General features: G+C 42.6%; 1 protein-coding gene across 2 annotated transcripts in view; it reads right to left on the bottom strand.

The window, feature by feature from the left end:
* Positions 1–20,894, bottom strand: part of LOC124002858 (RNA-binding motif, single-stranded-interacting protein 2-like) — a 60,042-nt gene that overhangs the window by 10,370 nt on the left and 28,778 nt on the right. For both annotated transcript variants that reach the window (XM_046310616.1, XM_046310615.1), the window contains exons 3-5: positions 12,533–12,591; positions 11,926–12,017; positions 5,949–6,106 (exon numbers count right to left, since the gene is read on the bottom strand). In XM_046310616.1, the coding sequence (XP_046166572.1) occupies positions 5,949–6,106; positions 11,926–12,017; positions 12,533–12,591 (309 nt within the window). The remainder of the gene's footprint in view (positions 1–5,948; positions 6,107–11,925; positions 12,018–12,532; positions 12,592–20,894) is intronic.

Below are 20,894 nucleotides of genomic sequence, written 5' to 3' on the forward strand. Positions count from 1 at the left end.
ATTGGCTGGACATACTATAGAGCAAGTTAAAGTGTACAAATATTTGTGTGTGTGGGTTGATGATAAGCTGAGCTTCAACCGTGCATGTAGAGAACTTGATAAGGAAGCTCAAGCTGAAAATAGGATTTTATGACCGGCATAAGGCTGGTTTTTCTTTTGAGGCCAGGAAGGAGCTGGTACCATGTACATTACTGTCGGTTTTAGATTTTAGTGATGTTATATATATATAAGGCCTCAGCCACGACCCTGAGAGCACTTGATTCAGTGTATCATGCAGCCCTCAGGTTCATTACAAATCAGAAACGTCTAACACATCACTGTGATCTCTACAGCTCTGTTGGCTGGTCGTCATTGACCTTGCGTAGGCTTAAACACTGGTATACACTGATTTATAAGGCCATATTGGGTAAAATGCCATTTAATCTCTGTTCTTTTTTAGTCCGGTCAGTAAATAAATATCAATTACGGTCCCATTCTGATTTGCTTCTAACAGTACCAAAAATTAGAACAGCACATTGTAGAAATAGTTTTGGTTACTTAGCTCCGTGGTCCTGGAATTCTGTCATGAACATTTTAAAATGTGATGATCTCGTTTCGTTGGTGGAGTTTAAACACTTGATCCATGTATATATCATAGAAGAGTGTAATTGTTTTTAGGCCAGCTGCTTTTAGTCAAGACGTTTGTGTTTTTAATGTACAATGTTTTTGTTGTACTGCATGTGTGTTTATAGTTCTGTTTAATGTTGTGTTCGTGTATGTAAGTTGTTTTGTCTGAAACGTTGTTCCCTCGGCTGCCATTGGACCAGGTCTCTCTTGGAAAAGAGATGTTGTCTCAATGAGAAAAAAACCTGTATAAATAAAGGTCAAATAAAAAATAAGAATAACAAATGGGGTTGCGTGCCATTCACTTGCTATTCGTTCTGGGTGGAGATTGAATAAATGAAGGTGTGACGGAGGTGTGTCTATAAATACGTCGTATTCTGACCTTAATTCTTAATTCCCTAATTATTCCGTCACCTTTACGTGCCAGGAAACCATGAATATGTCTGCACGGGACAGATTTCTTCACCCCGCTCCCGCAGCTTTTCATACCACACCCGCCCAAATAGCTTAGGGTAAATCACCAGAGATTCTCACATGGCTCATTATATTAAGCTATCTGTATTTACTGGACTATATCAACCAATATGCTAGGTGTAGTTTGAAGAGAGCAGAGTTGGAAACTTACACTTTCTCTTGAGATATTTTTCTAACCTACCTTTAAGGAGTGGGATGATTTTCAGACGGAGACTCATAACAATGATCAATATTTATTTCTAGGCAATGTAGTAAACTACAGCCTAATCATATTTAGGAAGTACATTTCCTTGTAAAGATAACTGCCAGTGATTCTCCGCCCATGCATAGGCAACTTACTCTATCTCTAATGAGACCACAAATACTGTATACTAGGCGCACTTGATCTCACACGTCCCAACCAGGAGAGGAAAGCTACTGAATTTGAAGCAGCGAATTCGGAATGTGAATAATGCGACAAAGTTGTGCTACAATAGGTAGGCCCAGGCTAACGCACACAAAGCAGAAAGACGACCATTTTCTGATCATCTGGGGGACAGCAAAGCATCCCAAAGTCCTCTGTCTGACCACCCGCTCCCACCTGCAGCATGAACAATGAAGACCGCTCCGCAATGATCTGCCATGACCCGCTTGAGGTCCTAAACAGCTCAATGCTTGAAGCACAGCCACGAGCTGGTGGCAAAACGCACGAAAGTGCTGTTTGAATGAATGCTTACGTACATGCTGGTGCCTACCATCGCTCAGTCAGACTGCTCTATCAAATCATAGAATTAATTATAACATAATAACACATAGAAATGCGAGCCTTAGGTCATTAATATGGTCGAATCCGGAAACTATCATCTCGAAAACAAGACGTTTATTCTTTCAGTGAAATACGGAACCGTTCCGTATTTTATCTAACTGGTGGCATCCATTAGTCTAAATACTCCTGTTACATTGCACAACCATCAATGTTACGTCATAATTACATAAAAGTCTGGCAAGTTAGGTGGCCCAAACTGTTGCATATACACTGACTCTGCGTGCAATGAACGCAAGAGAAGTGACACAATTTTACCTGGTTAATATTTCCTGCTAACCTGGATTTCTTTTAGCAAAATATGCAGGTTTAAAAATATATAAATCTGTTTATTGATTTTAAGAAAAACATTGATGTTTATGGTTAGGTACAGTCGTGCAACGATTGTGCTTTTTTCTCAAATGCGCTTTTGTTAATTAAATCATCCCCTGTTTGGCGAAGTTAGCTGTCTTGGTTAGGAAGAAATAGTTTTCACAGACTTTGCAACGAGCCAGGTTAGCAGGCAATATTAACTAAATATGCAGGTTTAAAAATATATACTTGTGTATTGATTTTAGGAAAGGCATTGATGTTTATGGTTAGGTACACATTGGAGCAAGACAGTCCTTTTTCGCGAATACGCACCGCATCGATTATATGCAACGCAAGACACACTAGATAAACTAGTAATATCATCAACCATGTGTAGTTAACTAGTGATTATGATTGATTGATTGTTTTTTATAAGATAAGTTTAATGCTAGCTAGCAACTTACCTTGGCTTCTTACTGCATTCACGTGACAGGCAGTCTCATTGTGGAGTGCAATGTAATCAGATGGTTAGAGCGTTGGTCTAGTTAACTGTAAGGTTGCAAGATTGAATCCCCGAGCTGACAAGGTAAAAATCTGTTAACCCACCCTAGGCCGTCATTGAAAATAAGAATGTGTTCTTAACTTCTTGGTGACAGGGGATAGTATTTTCACGTCCGGATAAAATGCATGCCCAAAGATATGCATATTATTAGTAGATTTGGATAGAAAAAAACTGTTTGAATCATGTCGGTGAGTATAACAGAACTTATTTAGCAGACGAAACCCTGAGGACAAACCATTCAGATTTTTTTTTTGAGGTCACTTTCTTTTCAATGGATTTTCATTGGGAATCCAGATTTCTAAGGGACCTTCTTGCAGTTCCTACCGCTTCCACTGGATGCCACCAGTCTTTAGAAATTGGTTGAGGTTTTTCCTTTGTGTAATGAAGAAGTACGGCCATCTTGAACGAGGGTCACTTGAAGTGTACTGTTAGGTAGAGGTGCGTGACCAGAAAGCTAGCTACAGTTTGTTTTCCTCCTGTATTGAACACAGATCATCCCGTCTCCAATTTTATCGATAATTTACATTTTAAAAAATACCTAAAGTTATATTACAAAAGTAGTTTGAAATGTTTTGGCAAAGTTTACAGGTAACTTTTGAGATATTCTGTAGTCACGTTGCGCAAGTTGGAACCAGTGTTTTTCTGGATGAAAGACGCCAAATAAATGGACATTTTGGATATATATCGACAGAATTAATTGAACAAAAGGACCATTTGTGATGTTTATGGGAAATATTGTAGTGCCAACAAAAGAAGCTCGTCAAAGGTAAGACAGGAATTCTATTTTTATTTCTGCGTTTTGTTTCACGCCTGCAGGGTTGAAATATGCTTTTCTCTCTTTGTTTACAGAGGTGCTATCCTCAGATAATAGCATCGTTTGCTTTCGCCGAAAAGCCTTTTTGAAATCTGACATGTTGGCTGTATTCACAACAAGTGTAGTTTTATTTTGCTATCTTGCATGCGTGAATTAATAAAAGTTAGATTTTTATAGTAATTTATTTGAATTTGGCGCTCTGCATTTTCCCTGGCTTTTGGCCAGGTGGGACGCTAGCGTCCCACATATCCCAGAGAGTTTAACTGACTTGCCTAGTTAAATAAAGGATAAATAAAGGTGTAAAATAATAATAATAATAATAATAATTTTTTTAAATCGGCCAAATCGGTGTCCAAAAATACAGATTTCCGATTGTTATGAAAACTTGAAATCGGTCCTAATTAATCGGCCATTCCGATTAATCAGGCGACCTCTAGTTTATATCCCAAGACAAATTAGCTAGCAACAGCAAGCTAGCTAGCTAAATTGCCATAAATGTTTAATGCTATTCAACCTGTCCCAAATTAATATAGTTGGTAAAGAGTTTGTTTTGATATTTCAACCTGTGTGTCCTGATCGTGTCTGGTGTGTGGGGACAAAATCAACATGTGCACGATGGCGCACACGGACGCATGCGGTCTGGTCAGCAAGTTAGTTCAATTGTATTCTTCATACTATAAAATAATAAAAAATATTACCACGGAATTCGAAGCAATCTTGTCTGCTAACTGAACTATTGTAGCCCACAGCCACTTGTGGTCCTTCTGTAGCTCAGTTGGTAGAGCATGGCGCTTGTAACGCCAGGGTAGTGGGTTCAATCCCCGGGACCACCCATACGTAGAATGTATGCACACATGACTGTAAGTCGCTTTGGATAAAAGCGTCTGCTAAATGGCATATATATTATTATATATATATTTGGCAAAGCCAGATCAGGACCTAACATAAAAGTATGCTATTCTGTTCTTCTGAAATAAACAACATTTTCTTTATATCATGCTTCTTTAGACCTGTCTAAAATAAATAATGGATTTATTGTGAAGCTGTAGGCTATATTACATGGATTTATTAGACTTTTAAAATGTAGATGTTCCAAAGGTCTGCATGTGTGGAAGCAAGGAGATGCTAAATGTGTTTATGTTATTTAACGGTGAATTACAGTGAGACCGACAGTTATTTGCTTGACAATCACCAGCTGACGATATTTCGTGACCACCAAAGCCCTAGTTGCGGATGATCATTAGCAACAGTTGATAATATAAAAAAAGATATGTTGGCTTATTCAATTGTTATGGAGCAGAGCGCAGACCAAGCCATAACAGTTTGAACCCGACGTATGTAGCAATACTTGGCTGTGTCACACAGTTCAATGGCTAGTGTATTATGGTATAGCCTACTATTGTACTATTGTACACTATTCTCCCTGTTATAATTCTAAATACACTAATCTTCCAACATTACCATGGGTTAAAGAACTGAATGTGGTCATTTTCAGAATGATTCAAACCGCTGTTTTCTTTCGTGGGTAAAGGCTCTCCAACCGTTTTTTTTCATGATTCATAAATACTTTCCTAACCCTACATAATCTAAAGAGATTTTTTCATCTACCAAAGGGAGATGAAACGGAGTCGAATATGTGTCACGACTTCCGCCGAAGTTGGCTCCCCTGCCTGTTCGGGCGGGGCTCGGCGGTCGTCGTCACCGTCCTACTAGCCACTACCGATCCCTTTTTCATTTGTCTGTTGGTTTTGTCTTATTAGTTTCACCTGTGTGTATTTTAGTTTAATGAGCATCGTTATATTTAGTAGGTTGTCCCGCCCTTGTTTTGTGTGGGATTGTTTTTTGTATTCCTGTTATTTGGTGGTGTTCATGTGTTTTATTCTCCGGACTATTTTGGTCCTGTGTTTGGGCTAGAATATATATTCACCCTGTGTGTTGGGTTGACCGTCGTTTTGTGCGCCGGAGAATAAACTGTCTATAACTGAAACCTGCTCTCTGCGCTTGATTCCACCCACTTTAGTCATTTGTGACAATATGCATATATTTACATGGCTTTCTATCATTAATCCCTAATATTCTGAACCTTTTCTCTTTATATATTCTATTGAGTCTGTCGGAAAAATCGAACTAAATGGTACACCGTATTTAAAGGGATGTCTTAAGATCAATGTCCTGAAATGTCCTGTTGGTCAGCAAGTGGGAGGGTTTTCTCAGCAGTTGAATGACATCTATTCAGCCTGGCGCAAGGGAACTACGCCTGCAAAGCCCCTTACGCACCTTCATCAGGTAAGTCTGAATACCAACTACTGAGAAGTGCATAGGAAAGGCGTGAGTAAAAAAAGCATCATTTCCTAAATGGGAATAGGGCCAGTAGTGTGTAGCATGCTATTGCTATAAAGTACCTGGCGAAACCCACGCCACGGCTGGTCCCGATGGCGTCGCGGAGGATGCGTGTGGAGATGACTTGGCCGAAGGACTTGAGCATGCTCTCCAGTTCCTGCTCGTCCATGGACACAGGCAGGTTGGAGATGTACAGGTTGGTGGGGTCCTGCTCCTGTTGCTGCATAAGAGAAACACACATGAATCAGAATCGTGTAATCACAAACAAAGAGGGTTTATATTCTCTGTTAAAAATGTAGTTGACATTTTTGTGATGTAATGGTTATGAAAGATAGAAGATATAACAAGTTCATACGGTATGCATTGACAATGGTTTTTTGACTGAATGTGGGTTGTATGTGAGTGCTTTTCACCTCTTAAAAACACATACAACTGCTGGAAAATGTATGCGTTATAATGGAAGAAAAGTATGTAGAAATGTGGAATGACTGAGAAACAGCCCAAAGCAGAAGAATGAATAAAAGGAAGAGGAATGCGAGACGATTCTGATTCCAGGGCTCAAAAGTGAAACCTTGTGTGACTGTGTAGAAACAGGCAGGAAACCAGGCGTGAAGTTAAGAGTTCGCACAGCAACAGGAGCTTGGCAACCAGGCAAGTAGGGGCTGGGCCAAAGAGAGGGAGGAGGGGGGCGGAAGAGGGAGCTTCAACAAACATAGGGGAGAGGAGAAAGGGAAGCAGCACTCAGGAGGAAGGAAAGACGAAGGGGGAGGTGTGGATGATGGGGAAGAGAAGTGTGTTTGTTCATAGGAGTTGTGCTTCCATCACGGGTTGAACTCCCTCCCATGGGAGTCCTCCCTTTTTTCTCCATCTCATTCATTAGTCTCTCTCTCTCCTGATACACTCTATCCCACAGTCTCTTTCGCTATCACAAATCGTTTTTATGCAACGTTTGAGAGACCACAAGGGAATAACAACTTGTTATGAAATGTGATAGTGAATACCAAGTTACCAGGTCCATACCCCAGGTAGGGAGTAATAGAGAGGATATGGGCTTATTTTTTAGATATAGTGTTTAAAGCTAGCGTTTCAGTCAAGTCAAGTCTAAATTCTAGTTTCACGCACCATCGTCTTCACCAGTCAAAAACACCACCCCCACCAGTGACACCAAACTGTATGACTACACTACATACCACTGTTCACTCCATCTCCCTCCAAATATACAGGTTCAAGCAACAGACCTGTAATTCCACACTTATCTCTGTTGAACCATAAGCAAAGAGTCAGCTTGATACCAAGTCAGACAGGAGAGTGGTAGGACACAGGGAGCTGCCTACTGGAGCTTCAAAATGCGTCCCAAATGGCACCCTATTCCCTATATAGTGCACTACTTTTGACTAGGGCCCTGTCACTATAGGGTGCTATTTGGGACAAACGCTCAGTTTTCACAGGGGATTGAGCAGGGGTTGAGCTAGGTGACGATGTCACTCTGTTGATCTGACAATAAGGAATTCCTGGGTGGATTCATGGCTCTGAAGCGTATCAAGCCATACGGGGAAAAATACATTTTAAATACAGTACTAGTCAAAAGTTTGGACACACCTACTCGTTCAAGGGATTTTTGTTATTTTTACTATTTTCTACATTTTAGAATAATAGTGAAGACATCAAAACTATGAAATAACACATATGTAGTAGCCAAAAGTGTTAAACAAATGAAAATATATTTTTTATTATTTCATTTTTTAAATTGTATTATTTCACCTTTATTTAACCAGGTCAGCTAGTTGAGAACAAGTTCTCATTTACAACTGCGACCTGGTCAAGATAAAGCAAAGCAGTGCAACACAAACAACAACACAGAGTTACACGTGGAATAAACAAGCGTACAGTCAATAACACACCTGCATGCTGGACCCAGTTCGCCTTTAGATGTAGTCATCTTCCGTATAGAAAAAAAGAAAGTCTATATACAGTGTGTGCAAATGGCGTGAGGAGGTAAGGCAATAAATAGGCCATAGTAGCGGAGTAATTATAATTCAGCAGATTAACACTGGAGTGACAGAGGAGCAGATGATGATGTGCAAGTAGAGATACTGGTGTGCAAAAGAGCAGAAAAGTATATAAAAACAATATGGGGATGAGGTAGATAGATTGGGTGGGCTATTTACAGATGGACTATGTACAGCTGCAGCGAGTTTCTTCAAAGTAGCCAACCTTTGCCTTGACGACAGCTTTGCACTCGCTTGGCATTCGCTCAACCAGCTTCACCTGGAATGCATTTCAATTAACAGGTGTTCCTTGTTTTCTTTCCTTAATGAGTCTGAGCCAATCAGCTGTGTTGTGACAAGGTAGGGGTGGTATACAGAAGATAGTCCTATTTGGTAAAAGACCAAGTCCATATTATGGCAAGAACAGCTCAAATAAGCAAAGAGAAATGACAGTCCATCATTACTTTAAGACATGAAGGCCATTCAGTATTGAACATTTCAAGAACTTTGAAAGTTTCTTCAAGTGCAGTTAGAAAAACCATCAAGCGCTATGATGAAACTGGCTCTCGTGAGGACCATCCACAGGAAAGGAAGACCCAGAGTTACCTCTGCTGCAGAGGATAAGTTCATTAGAGTTACCAGCCTCAGAAATTGCAGCCCAAATAAATAAAGTAACAGACACATCTCAACATCAACTGTTTAGAGGAGACTGCGTAAATCAAGCTTTCATGGTCGAATTGCTGGGAGAAAAAAAAACACTACTAAAGGACACCAATAATAAGAAGAGACCTGCTTGGGCAAGAAACACAAGCAATGGACATTAGACCGGTGAAAATCTGTCCTTTGGGTCTGGATTTCTCTTGCCTTTTGGTAGGCAGATTTCTTTAGCCTTTTTCCTTTTGGGAGACGGTCATTGTAAATAAGAATTTGTTCTTAACTGACTTGCCTAGTTAAATAAAGGTTAAATCAAATTTTTAAAATCATGTATCCTTTAATATAGAACACATGGATAATTCAAAAAATCAAATTTTCAATAAATCTGTTTTTACACAGAGGCTTGATAAAGTGACAAAATTCTGCATTTTGACAGTTCGTACACATTTTAAGGCATTACATGCTTACATGCTTAATATGCAAATGTATCTACATGTATTTTTAAAACTTTTTACGTGACATTAAACATATTGGAATGTAGTTTTTTCCCCTTCGTCTGGGAACACACAGCAGCCTGAAACATGTCTCATTGCCACTCTGATTAGCCTGGCCTCCCACGTGATTTAGCTCCTTAACCAGGATTCAACGTGTCAAGACGGAAAGGCCAACTTCTGGGATTTAAACCACATGGGTGGTGAAGGAGACACTTCCTTGTTATGCAACTTAGAGGCACTGTGAGCAGTCGTATAGAGATGACTGACTGAGGCAACCTTCTGTGATAAAGGATCAGAACAGAACAAGGCTTTGTTTGACCCTTTGTTTTGAACTCAAGTTGTCCATCTAATCCTGCTCTGCATGCAGGGCCAACATTTCTTAAAAGGCTCCTCTGACGCAGATACTCAAATGATGTTGGGACCACACCCAACCACAAATTAAATGGAATATCTTCATTGCTCCCTCTCTATCTCTCCCCCTTTCCATCTCATGCTCTCTCTTTCTCTCTCTCCCCTGGTAACACACAACCCTTGAATATCTCAGTAATGTATTGGCACTACCCAGAGATAGTCAGAGATATATCATAAGATATTTTGTTCCAATTTTTTTTTTAAATGTAAGACCATAACTACAACGACATTTTCAGCAACGGTTACAGAAGCATTTAACCTGCTATGACTGCGATGTGTTTTTTTTAATCAACCTTGGTTGAATGCACTGACTGTAAGTTGCTAAGGACAAGAGTTCCAGCTAAATGACCAAAATGTAAAATGTAAAAATAAAAACTTGCAAAGAACACTGGGTAATATGTCACTGGGTAATTACTGTAATATGTTGTAATTGTAATTGGTACTGTAAATTAGACTACAGTAACTGACTTGATACAAGAAATGACATTACGGTAACATTTTTGGAACTGTAAAAAGGATTAGAATATCTGTACTGTAAAATAAATTACAGTAACTTACTGGCAAATTACTACCAGTAAATTACTGTACATTTTACAATAAATGTTTTACAGTGCAGTTCCTGGTCAAGACGGTCTGTCGAGGTATTGTTCTTGTGTGTGCGTATGTCTATGTACCAGGCAGGTGGTGCGTGAGGCTCTCGGAAGTAAAGAGCAGTCTATTTCTATCCCTTTCCATTGTTTCCCTGTCCGTAGCCAGCCAGCCCATAGCCATAGACACTCCTCTGTAGAGACGACTGACTGGCTGGGAGTTATGATAACGCTCAGCATGGCCCACACTTTTAAAGAACCAACACAATGGAAACATGACAACAACATGACCCACATTCAGTGGAAGTACAGGGAAAGAACCTAACCTAATGCCATAGTATTTGATTTCAGTTTCTGATTTTAAAAAACACAGCTTTAAATCAGGAATGCACAAATCCTGTTGTCGCCAGTGCCCTAGAGGTATACCTGGATAACCTGATGACCTAAGCCCAGATCAGAAGGCCAGGCCATGATGCAGAAAAGCTCACCATAGCTCACCGGTCCAAATTGTCTTTTAATAGGGCACTCTCCTCTGTTTTGTTCACTACCAACTCCTCAGTTATACTGTTTGGGTAAATTAGGCCCTTGTGTTCTAATACAGTGCGTATTTGGATACAATATTACATTTACATTTAAGTCATTTAGCAGACGCTCTTATCCAGAGCGACTTACAAATTGGTAATATCTGGGTAGCAGGAGTGATTTGGTGGACCCTGATGTTCAGTTGCAATGGATCGTCTGTCTTAATTCTGAAGTGAGTGAATTCATTCCAGCTGTAGTAGTGAAGTGACTTGGGCCCCGTTGTTTGGGTGTGGACTGAGAGCAGGGTTGGAGTAGAGTGAATGAAGCCATATAGCGAATGCCCCGTGCCCAGACACTAACCCATGCAGGCACAGGGCAGCTCATTGTCCCCGGCCCATTGACGGCGGGTGCGGTGGCACACTCCCCAGGGCCCTCTCAATGGGGGGGCCTGAGAGGCACAGAGGGATCAGCTTAATGGGCCCACAACAGCCCCTTTGACTACAGACACCCACACAAAGAGCTCATAACAAGGCTCACAGCAGGGGCCGCTTAGCAGGACACGCATACAGCCAGCCAGACAAAGGAGGAGGGAGAGAAAGGGATGGGTGCGTGGGGCAGGTAAAGGAGGAAGAGAGAGGGGTAAGGAGAGAGGGATAGATGGGTGGGGTAGTGAAGAGGTTGAGGAAAAGGAGGTTGAGGTACTAATAGAAGGAAGGGGAGAGAGAAGGAGGGAGAAGGATAGGTGAGAGAGAGGGAGAGGAAGGGTATGGGAGATGAAAAGGGGCAGAGGGAGATGGGAGAATAGAGGTGAAGAGGAGGAGAGACGACCAGTTCCATGTCATCTGATAGACTGCCAGTCTAATCCTGTGACCTCTTCACCCTCCCCTCTCTGCCTGCCAGTCAACTGCCAGCTAACGAAGGTAAACACATCTCTCCATAACCTATGGCAGTTTGTCTTGAGACAGTGCCAAGAGGGCACTTACTGCCAATCAGGCCATAACAACATACAGTAAAAGAGCTCACATTTGATACCACTGATAATGTGGGAGGGAGTGTGTTTGCATTGTACACTGCAGTTATAGGAATGTCGATGCTTTTTGTTGTTCAATATAGACACCAACTTGGCTGGACTGGCTGTCAATTCACCATCAAATCAAAGGAGATCCATCATCCAGTCTGAGAGAAATTCTTTGAAAGTTAAGTTTCTGGGAACATTTGGCAATAAAATAAAGAAAGTGAGGCAGGAAGGAGTCTCTGCAGAATTGTAAAGAGTCACATTCAAGTAGATGTGATTGAACTCACAATACAAAACAATATAATGATAGATCCGGTGTTACTGTGAATATGAAGAGTGTGTGGAGTTGACTTAAATGAGAGTCTTACCTTGGCCATCTGTGCCTGGACACCACTGGACTTCAGGGCGCTCACCGCTTTCTGGGCCGCTGCCGGACTGTCGAAGTCCACGAAGCCATAGCCTACACAACACATATACACACACACATTTCCTTACAGTCATGAAGGTGTACATCGTTTTCATGATTGATAAGTGAAGTTTGGCATTCAAAACGGTTGTTAGATGAACTACAGGTGCTTGAAGTCTAAAGGCATTCCGTGAAATTACAAGAGCTTGGTGCAGGCTACTAAAGCCCACCAGTCCCAGTATGACATATTCATGGCCTTCTACAGCTGTTGTTATTTGTCCTACTGACCGTGTGCTTCCACAACATGTCTAACCAATGCCACTCTGTGGATGAGGCTTCATGAACTTATACAGTGTAGCAATAGACCTGTAACCAGACTAATACTAAACAAATCTTTCATATAGCCTAATACAGTCTAATATTGTACAATGCAGCTGTGATCAAGTTTTGAAGTCCATAAGTCCATGATCTTGTTTAAGGAGACAACACAACACTATGATCTTTCAAAGTTAAATGTCAGTGGCATCTGTGTTATGAACCAAAGAACCTGTTGAACTCTGAACTCTCACCTTTGCACTTGTTGGTGGTTTTGTCCAGGATTGCCTTCGTGGACACAATCTTCCCATATCTTCAAAACACAAAAACATGACATCAGACCATGTGCGGAGGAGGTGACTATCGGACATTTCGTGGAAGCTCTCAAACATTTAGACACAAACGCTTCCTTCGGCTGAGTAATCACGCACACACATACATGCACGCAAACACCCATTCCCAAGGCTGTGGTTAAGGTGTAAAACTGAACCATACACGCTCTTCGACTCAATTGTGCTTCTTTAGTGTGATCACTGCTGGTGCAGAAACACACTCGTCTGTTATCTCACCCCTCCTCCTCTTTGTCTGTGGGGTTGAGAGGTGGAGTGTTGATGGAGGGGGTGTACAGTAACTGTGTTCCCTGGTGTTGTTTTCAGCTGGCAGGAGAAAGAGCCCTAGGGCCAAAAACAATTTGTTCTGGGCTTGTCTTTATCCCTGCCTGTTCACTCTGATTCCTCAAAATACACACACACAGGTGCTTTTAGCGATGCAGTTGCTTTCAAGTGTATTGGGTTGCACAAAAACAGTCAATGGGAAACCAGAAGTTAAGTACAATTCCATTTCAACGTACTGTGGAGCTCGGCAGGACGGTTGGTCCTTATATATATATATATATATATATACAGTAGGGCAAAAACTTATTTAGTCAGCCACCAATTGTGCAAGTTTTCCCACTTAAAAAAGATGAGAGAGGCCTGTCATTTTCATCATAGGTACACTTCAACTATGACAGACAAAATGAGAAAAAAAATCCAGAGAATCACATTGTAGGATTTTTAATGAATTTATTTGCAAATTATGGTGGGAAATAAGTATTTGGTCACCTACAAACAAGCAAGAATTCTGGCTCTCACAGACCTGTAACTTATTCTTTAAGAGGCTCCTCTGTCCTCTACTCGTTACCTGTATTAATGGGACCTGTTTGAACTTGTTATCAGTATAAAAGACACCTGTCCACAATCTCAAACAGTCACACTCCAAACTCCACTATGGCCAAGACCAAAGAGCTGTCAAAGGACACCAGAAACAAAATTGTAGACCTGCACCAGGCTGGGAAGACTGAATCTGCAATAGGTAAGCAGCTTGGTTTGAAGAAATCAACTGTGGGAGCAATTATTAGGAAATGGAAGACATACAAGACCACTGATAATCTACCTTGATCAGTATGCGGAGTAACTTTAAAGCACAATGGTATACATGGTATAAGAAATCAAATTAATGTCAGAAGTGGGATTGAAACCCATGCCTCCAGGGGAGACTTCGACCTGAACGCAACGCCTTAGACTGCTTGGCCATCCTGACTTCTGCTAGGGAGAGAGAGAGGCCCTGCCCTCCACTGTCTCTGTGTAATGCAGTCAGCAAGGGGGGCTGGTGTTCTATTGGCTGACCCTGACAGAGCACCAGGGCTGAGTGTACACTGTAACCTGATCTCTCTCTCTCTCTCTCTCTCTCTCTCTCTCTCTCTCTCTCTCTCTCTCTCTCTCTCTCTCTCTCTCTCTCTCTCTCTCTCTCTCTCTCTCTCTCTCTCTCTCTCTCTCTCTCTCTCTCTCTCTCTCTCTCTCTCTCTCTCTCTCTCTCTCTCTCTCTCTCTCTCTCTCTCTTCTCACTCTCCCCTGCTCCACTAGAGCATGGCTGTTAGCATTAACCTCTTCAGTCGACCCTCTACTTTTTCGAACATTCTGTTAAAAATCGCGCAACATTTCAGCGCCTTGCTACTCAGCCCAGGAATATAGTATATGCATATGATTAGTATGTGTGGATAGAAACCACTCAGACGTTTATAAAACTGGTTAAATCACGGCTGTGACTATAACAGAACGTGCGTTTCATCGAAAAGTGCAAGAAAATCTGATCACTGAAAATGGAAATAAATATCCTTGCGCTACTTCCAGGAATTGTTCAAAGTGAACCGAATTACATGAGGCCGAGGTTTCAGTGCCTACAGCTTCCACACGATGTCTAGAGTCTTGTCATTTGATTCAGCTTTGATTCTTGGTCAAACTGAATCAAGGGAACCGATTCCCTCCGGTCTCCGACCGGATGTTTTGGTCGAGCTCTCTACAGACATCTTTTCGAGATGGACAGCTATAGAATTTACATCGCCTCCTGATTAATTTTATCGCTTATTAACGTGTACTAATACCTAAAGTTGCATTACAAAAGTATTTCGAAGTGTTTTGTGAAAGTTTATCGTCGACTTTTTGAATTTAAAAAAATGACGTTACGTTATGAAACGCAATTTTTTTCCGTTTATCACACAGTCTTCATAGATCGATATCTAGGCTATATATGGACCGATTTAATCGAAAAAAAGACCCAATAGTGATTATGGGACATCTAGGAGTGCCAACAAAGAAGATGGTCAAAGGTAATGAATGTTTTATATTTTATTTGTGCGGTTTGTGTAGCGACGACTATGCTAATTATTTTGTTTACGGGTCTTTTGGGGTGTTACATGCTATCAGATAATAGCTTCTCATGCTTTCGCCGAAAAGCATTTTAAAAATCTGACTTGTTGCCTGGATTCACAACGAGTGTAGCTTTAATTCAATACCCTGCATGTGTATTTTAATGAACGTTTGAGTTTTAACTAATACTATTAGCATTTAGCGTAGCGCATTTGCATTTCCAGAGCTCTAGATGGGACGCCTGCGTGCCAGGTAGGAGCAAGAGGTTAACATCCACACATGGAGTAAGATTGTTGCCCCTAAGCACTGACACAGAGGCAGACTTTCTTTCATTCCTCTGTTGGTTATGGTAAGGATTGGGAGTTGAAGTAATCTGATAGGGAGCAATTTCTACCTTTAGCCATATGTCCACAACCATACAAAAACACCCAATACCGATTTCTTGGTGAACAGACAGCTGTAGGATCTTAATTTGAGCCAGTTTGTTACAGCAATCCTGCAGCAGCAATGGACATTTTTGTAGGGGTTGATATATTTTTGGTAAGGAAAAATCAAGTACAGTACAAGTTTTAAATGTCCTGCATTGCAGGAAAGTTAACCTGCAACAGGGTGATCAAATTAAGATCCTACATCTGTAGGCTCTCCCATTATGAGTGTGGATAAGCCAGTGGAGGACCGTTCGAGGTGTGCAATATGCTATTATTTCCAGATCCTATTCCCATAGGGCGGCGCTCAAATTGCCCAGCGTCTTCTGGGTTAGGGGAGAATTTGACCGGGGTAGGCCGCCATTGTAAAATAAGATTTTCCAAGTTAAATAAGGGTTAAATAAATATTGTATATATATTTATCTTTTTACGCCCTACTGTATACTGTACGTGACAGGCAGCATGGCTCAACTGTTGATAGGAAAGCTATATGTTGATCAAACACATAGCCAATAATGCAAGTGAAGAAAATCATATTACTATTAATTATATTGCATGGTTAAAGGCTCAGCTTTTTTGGGGGGATACATTAATTCCATTCCTCCTTTGATATCCTCATATTACATTAATGTACTTGGAGTGCCTCATCCCATACACTGCTGCAATAAGCACGTATCAAACTGTAAAACAAACATAACTCACATTTGAATTAGAGAATTACAAGAGTGTTATATAAAGAGACAGTTTGTGTGAGAGAGAGAAATGTCTTGTGTTGTTGTTGACAAAGTCAGACATTCTATCGAACAGTTCAAAGGTTGTGAGGTGGTAACTCTCTGACCTTCCTCCTAACTCCACTTCATCACAGTTGTTGTAAAGGGTGTGAGTAGTTGGTAGGGAGGGGACGATAGGGGGGGGGGAGAAAGTCTTAGCCGTCAACTCTGACCCACTTACAGGCCCGTGGCATTCTTTTCCCAGCATGCCATGGTTTTCTTTTCCAAGTCAATTATGTTTCCCCTCACTGGATGGCCTTCTCCTCAGTCAATTCCCCCCCCCCCCTGCACCCACCCACCCACCCCCACAAACATCCCATTCTCCAACCCATATCACACAAATCCACCCATCCCTCTCCATTTTGATGTCAATCGCAGTAAATAGCAGTAAATAAGTCTTAATCATTTCTTAGGTCATTCACTGTGCACTTATCCAAACAATGAGATCAGGATGCATCCAAACTGGTCCCTACTAACAGAGGATGTGTCTGCGTCCAAATGACCTCTTCTTCCCAAAGTGTGCACTTGTCTACTTCCATTCAATCATTTGAAAGGAAATATGGTGGAAACTCTCGCTAGCCCATGCCTCCACCAATACAACGCTTTTATGATAAAATATAAATAATTGGGATGCACCCAGTGTGTGTCCACATTGTTGTTTCCGTGTCCCAGTCTCCCGTGCCGGACCCCCCTACCTCATGTAAACCCCAGTCCATTAGCCCCCTCTACTTCCTCAGAAGGTATGGGATAATAGTAGAATGGAGTGGTTTGCTGGTGCTTGGGATGGATGCTATGGTGCGTGCGTCCATTATGTACGCCCTTGATGATTCTGGCCGTGGTTCCTAATGTATCCATCTTTCCTGATTGTTCATTCAACACATTCATCTCCAGGCTTGCTGAATGTAACAGTCTTTCAAAAAAACTATGATAATTTATTTTTACCCCTTTTTCTCCCCAATTGGTAGTTAGTCTTATCTCATCACTGCAACTCCCGTACAGACTCGGGAGAGGAGAAGATCCAAAACACAACCCAACCAAGCCGCACTGCTTCTTGTCACAATACCCACTTAACCCGGAAGCCAGCAGCACCCATGCGTCGGAGGAAACACCATGCACCTGGCGACCGTGTCAGCGTGCACTGTGCCTGGCCTGCCACAGGAATCGCTAGTGTGCTATTTTTTTTTCCCCAGTCTCTGTTTTTTCCTAGCCCTCCTGGTTTTGACCCTTGCCTGTCCTGATGCCGAATCCGCCTGCCTGACCACTCTGCCTGATCTGACCTTGATCCTGCCTATCCCCTTGTACCGTTTGGACTCGGACCAGATCACTGAACCCCTGCCTGTCCTGACCTCGAGCCAGCCTATCTCCTGGTACTGTTTGGACTCTGACCTGGTTTATGAACTCTCGCCTGTCCTGACCTCGAGCCAGCCTATCCCCTGGTACTGTTTGGACTCTGACCTGGTTTATGAACTCTCGCCTGTCCTGACCTCGAGCCTGCCTATCCCCTGGTACTGTTTGGACTCTGACCTGGTTTATGAACTCTGTCCCCGACCTGCCTTTTGCCTACCCCTTTTGGTGTAATAAATATTGTAACTCAACCATCTGCCTCCTGTGTCTGCATTTGGGTCTCGCCTTGTGCCCTTATAGCACTATATAGGGCAGGCCTGGCATTACGTGATTTTAGGGGCAAGGCCATTTGGTCTTCAAGAGGTGCCCAATCTGCCAAGGCCACCTGCTAGGGGAGGCCATTAACCAAAATAGCCAATGAAATTTATTTGAAAAAATGAAAAACACTAACTATTCTGTTAAGAAAAACACAAGTGTATGTACATTAAGATAAATAATTAGCCTACATGTCAAAGTCTAGGATTGGCTACAGTCTGTCTCATCCAGACCAATGCTGACGGAAGGAAGGCACCAGAAAATGTAGCCAAATTTTAATGCGACTTTTAATTACACACAAATACATATATCAAATCAAATCAAATCAAATTTTATTTGTCACATACACATGGTTAGCAGATGTTAATGCGAGTGTAGCGAAATGCTTGTGCTTCTAGTTCCGACAATGCAGTGATAACCAACAAGTAATCTAACTAACAATTCCAAAACTACTGTCTTATACACAGTGTAAGGGGATAAGGAACATGTACATAAGGATATATGAATGAGTGATGGTACAGAGCAGCATACAGTAGATGGTATCGAGTACAGTATATACATATGAGATGAGTGTGTAGACAAAGTAAACAAAGTGGCATAGTTAAAGTGGCTAGTGATACATGTGTTACATAAGGATGCAGTCGATGATGTAGAGTACAGTATATACATATGCATATGAGATGAATAATGTAGGGTAAGTAACATTATATAAGGTAGCATTGTTTAAAGTGGCTAGTGATATATTTACATCATTTCCCATCAATTCCCATTATTAAAATGGCTGGAGTTGGGTCAGTGTCAATGACAGTGTGTTGGCAGCAGCCACTCAGTGTTAGTGGTGGCTGTTTAACAGTCTGATGGCCTTGAGATAGAAGCTGTTTTTCAGTCTCTCGGTCCCAGCTTTGATGCACCTGTACTGACCTCGCCTTCTGGATGATAGCGGGGTGAACAGGCAGTGGTTCGGGTGGTTGATGTCCTTGATGATCTTTATGGCCTTCCTGTAACAACGGGTGGTGTAGGTGTCCTGGAGGGCAGGTAGTTTGCCCCCGGTGATGCGTTGTGCAGTCCTCACTACCCTCTGGAGAGCCTTACGGTTGAGGGCGGAGCAGTTGCCGTACCAGGCGGTGATACAGCCCGCCAGGATGCTCTCGATTGTGCATCTGTAGAAGTTTGTGAGTGCTTTTGGTGACAAGCCGAATTTCTTCAGCCTCCTGAGGTTGAATAGGCGCTGCTGCGCCTTCTTCACGACGCTGTCAGTGTGAGTGGACCAATTCAGTTTGTCTGTGATGTGTATGCCGAGGAACTTAAAACTAGCTACCCTCTCCACTACTGTTCCATCGATGTGGATAGGGGGTGTTCCCTCTGCTGTTTCCTGAAGTCCACAATCATCTCCTTAGTTTTGTTGACGTTGAGTGTGAGGTTATTTTCCTGACACCACACTCCGAGGGCCCTCACCTCCTCCCTGTAGGCCGTCTCGTCGTTGTTGGTAATCAAGCCTACCACTGTTGTGTCGTCCGCAAACTTGATGATTGAGTTGGAGGCGTGCGTGGCCACGCAGTCGTGGGTGAACAGGGAGTACAGGAGAGGGCTCAGAACGCACCCTTGTGGGGCCCCGTGTTGAGGATCAGCGGGGAGGAGATGTTGTTGCCTACCCTCACCACCTGGGGCGGCCCGTCAGGAAGTCCAGTACCCAGTTGCACAGGGCGGGGTCGAGACCCAGGGTCTCGAGCTTGATGACGAGCTTGGAGGGTACTATGGTGTTGAATGCCGAGCTGTAGTCGATGAACAGCATTCTCACATAGGTATTCCTCTTGTCCAGGTGGGTTAGGGCAGTGTGCAGTGTGGTTGAGATTGCATCGTCTGTGGACCTATTTGGGCGGTAAGCAAATTGGAGTGGGTCTAGGGTGTCAGGTAGGGTGGAGGTGATATGGTCCTTGACTAGTCTCTCAAAGCACTTCATGATGACGGAAGTGAGTGCTACGGGGCGGTAGTCCTTTAGCTCAGTTACCTTAGCTTTCTTGGGAACAGGAACAATGGTGGCCCTCTTGAAGCATGTGGGAACAGCAGACTGGTATAGGGATTGATTGAATATGTCCGTAAACACACCGGCCAGCTGGTCTGCGCATGCTCGGAGGGCGCGGCTGGGGATGCCGTCTGGGCCTGCAGCCTTGCGAGGGTTAACACGTTTAAATGTCTTACTCACCTCAGCTGCAGTGAAGGAGAGACCGCATGTTTCCGTTGCAGGCCGTGTCAGTGGCACTGTATTGTCCTCAAAGCGGGCAAAAAGTTATTTAATCTGCCTGGGAGCAAGACATCCTGGTCCGTGACTGGGCTGGATTTCATCTTGTAGTCCGTGATTGACTGTAGACCCTGCCACATGCCTCTTGTGTCTGAGCCATTGAATTGAGATTCCACTTTGTCTCTGTACTGACGCTTAGCTTGTTTAATAGCCTTACGGAGGGAATAGCTGCACTGTTTGTATTCAGTCATGTTGCCAGACACCTTGCCCTGATTAAAAGCAGTGGTTCGCGCTTTCAGTTTCACGCGAATGCTGCCATCAATCCACGGTTTCTGGTTAGGGAATGTTTTTATCGTTGCTATGGGAACGACATCTTCGACGCACGTTCTAATGAACTCGCACACCGAATCAGCGTATTCGTCAATATTCCCATCTGACGCAATACGAAACATGTCCCAGTCCACGTGATGGAAGCAGTCTTGGAGTGTAGAGTCAGCTTGGTCTGACCAGCGTTGGACAGACCTCAGCGTGGGAGCCTCTTGTTTTAATTTCTGCCTGTAGGCAGGGATCAGCAAAATGGAGTCGTGGTCAGCTTTCCCGAAAGGGGCGGGGCAGGGCCTTATATGCGTCGCGGAAGTTAGAGTAACAATGATCCAAGGTTTTACCACCCCTGGTTGCGCAATCGATATGCTGATAAAATTTAGGGAGTCTTGTTTTCAGATTGGCTTTGTTAAAATCCCCAGCTACAATGAATGCAGCCTCCGGATAAATGTTTTCCAGTTTGCAAAGAGTTAAATAAAGTTCGTTCAGAGCCATCGATGTGTCTGCTTGGGGGG

This window comes from Oncorhynchus gorbuscha, linkage group LG18 (assembly GCF_021184085.1).
Source record: "Oncorhynchus gorbuscha isolate QuinsamMale2020 ecotype Even-year linkage group LG18, OgorEven_v1.0, whole genome shotgun sequence".
Taxonomy (NCBI): Eukaryota; Metazoa; Chordata; class Actinopteri; order Salmoniformes; family Salmonidae; genus Oncorhynchus; species Oncorhynchus gorbuscha.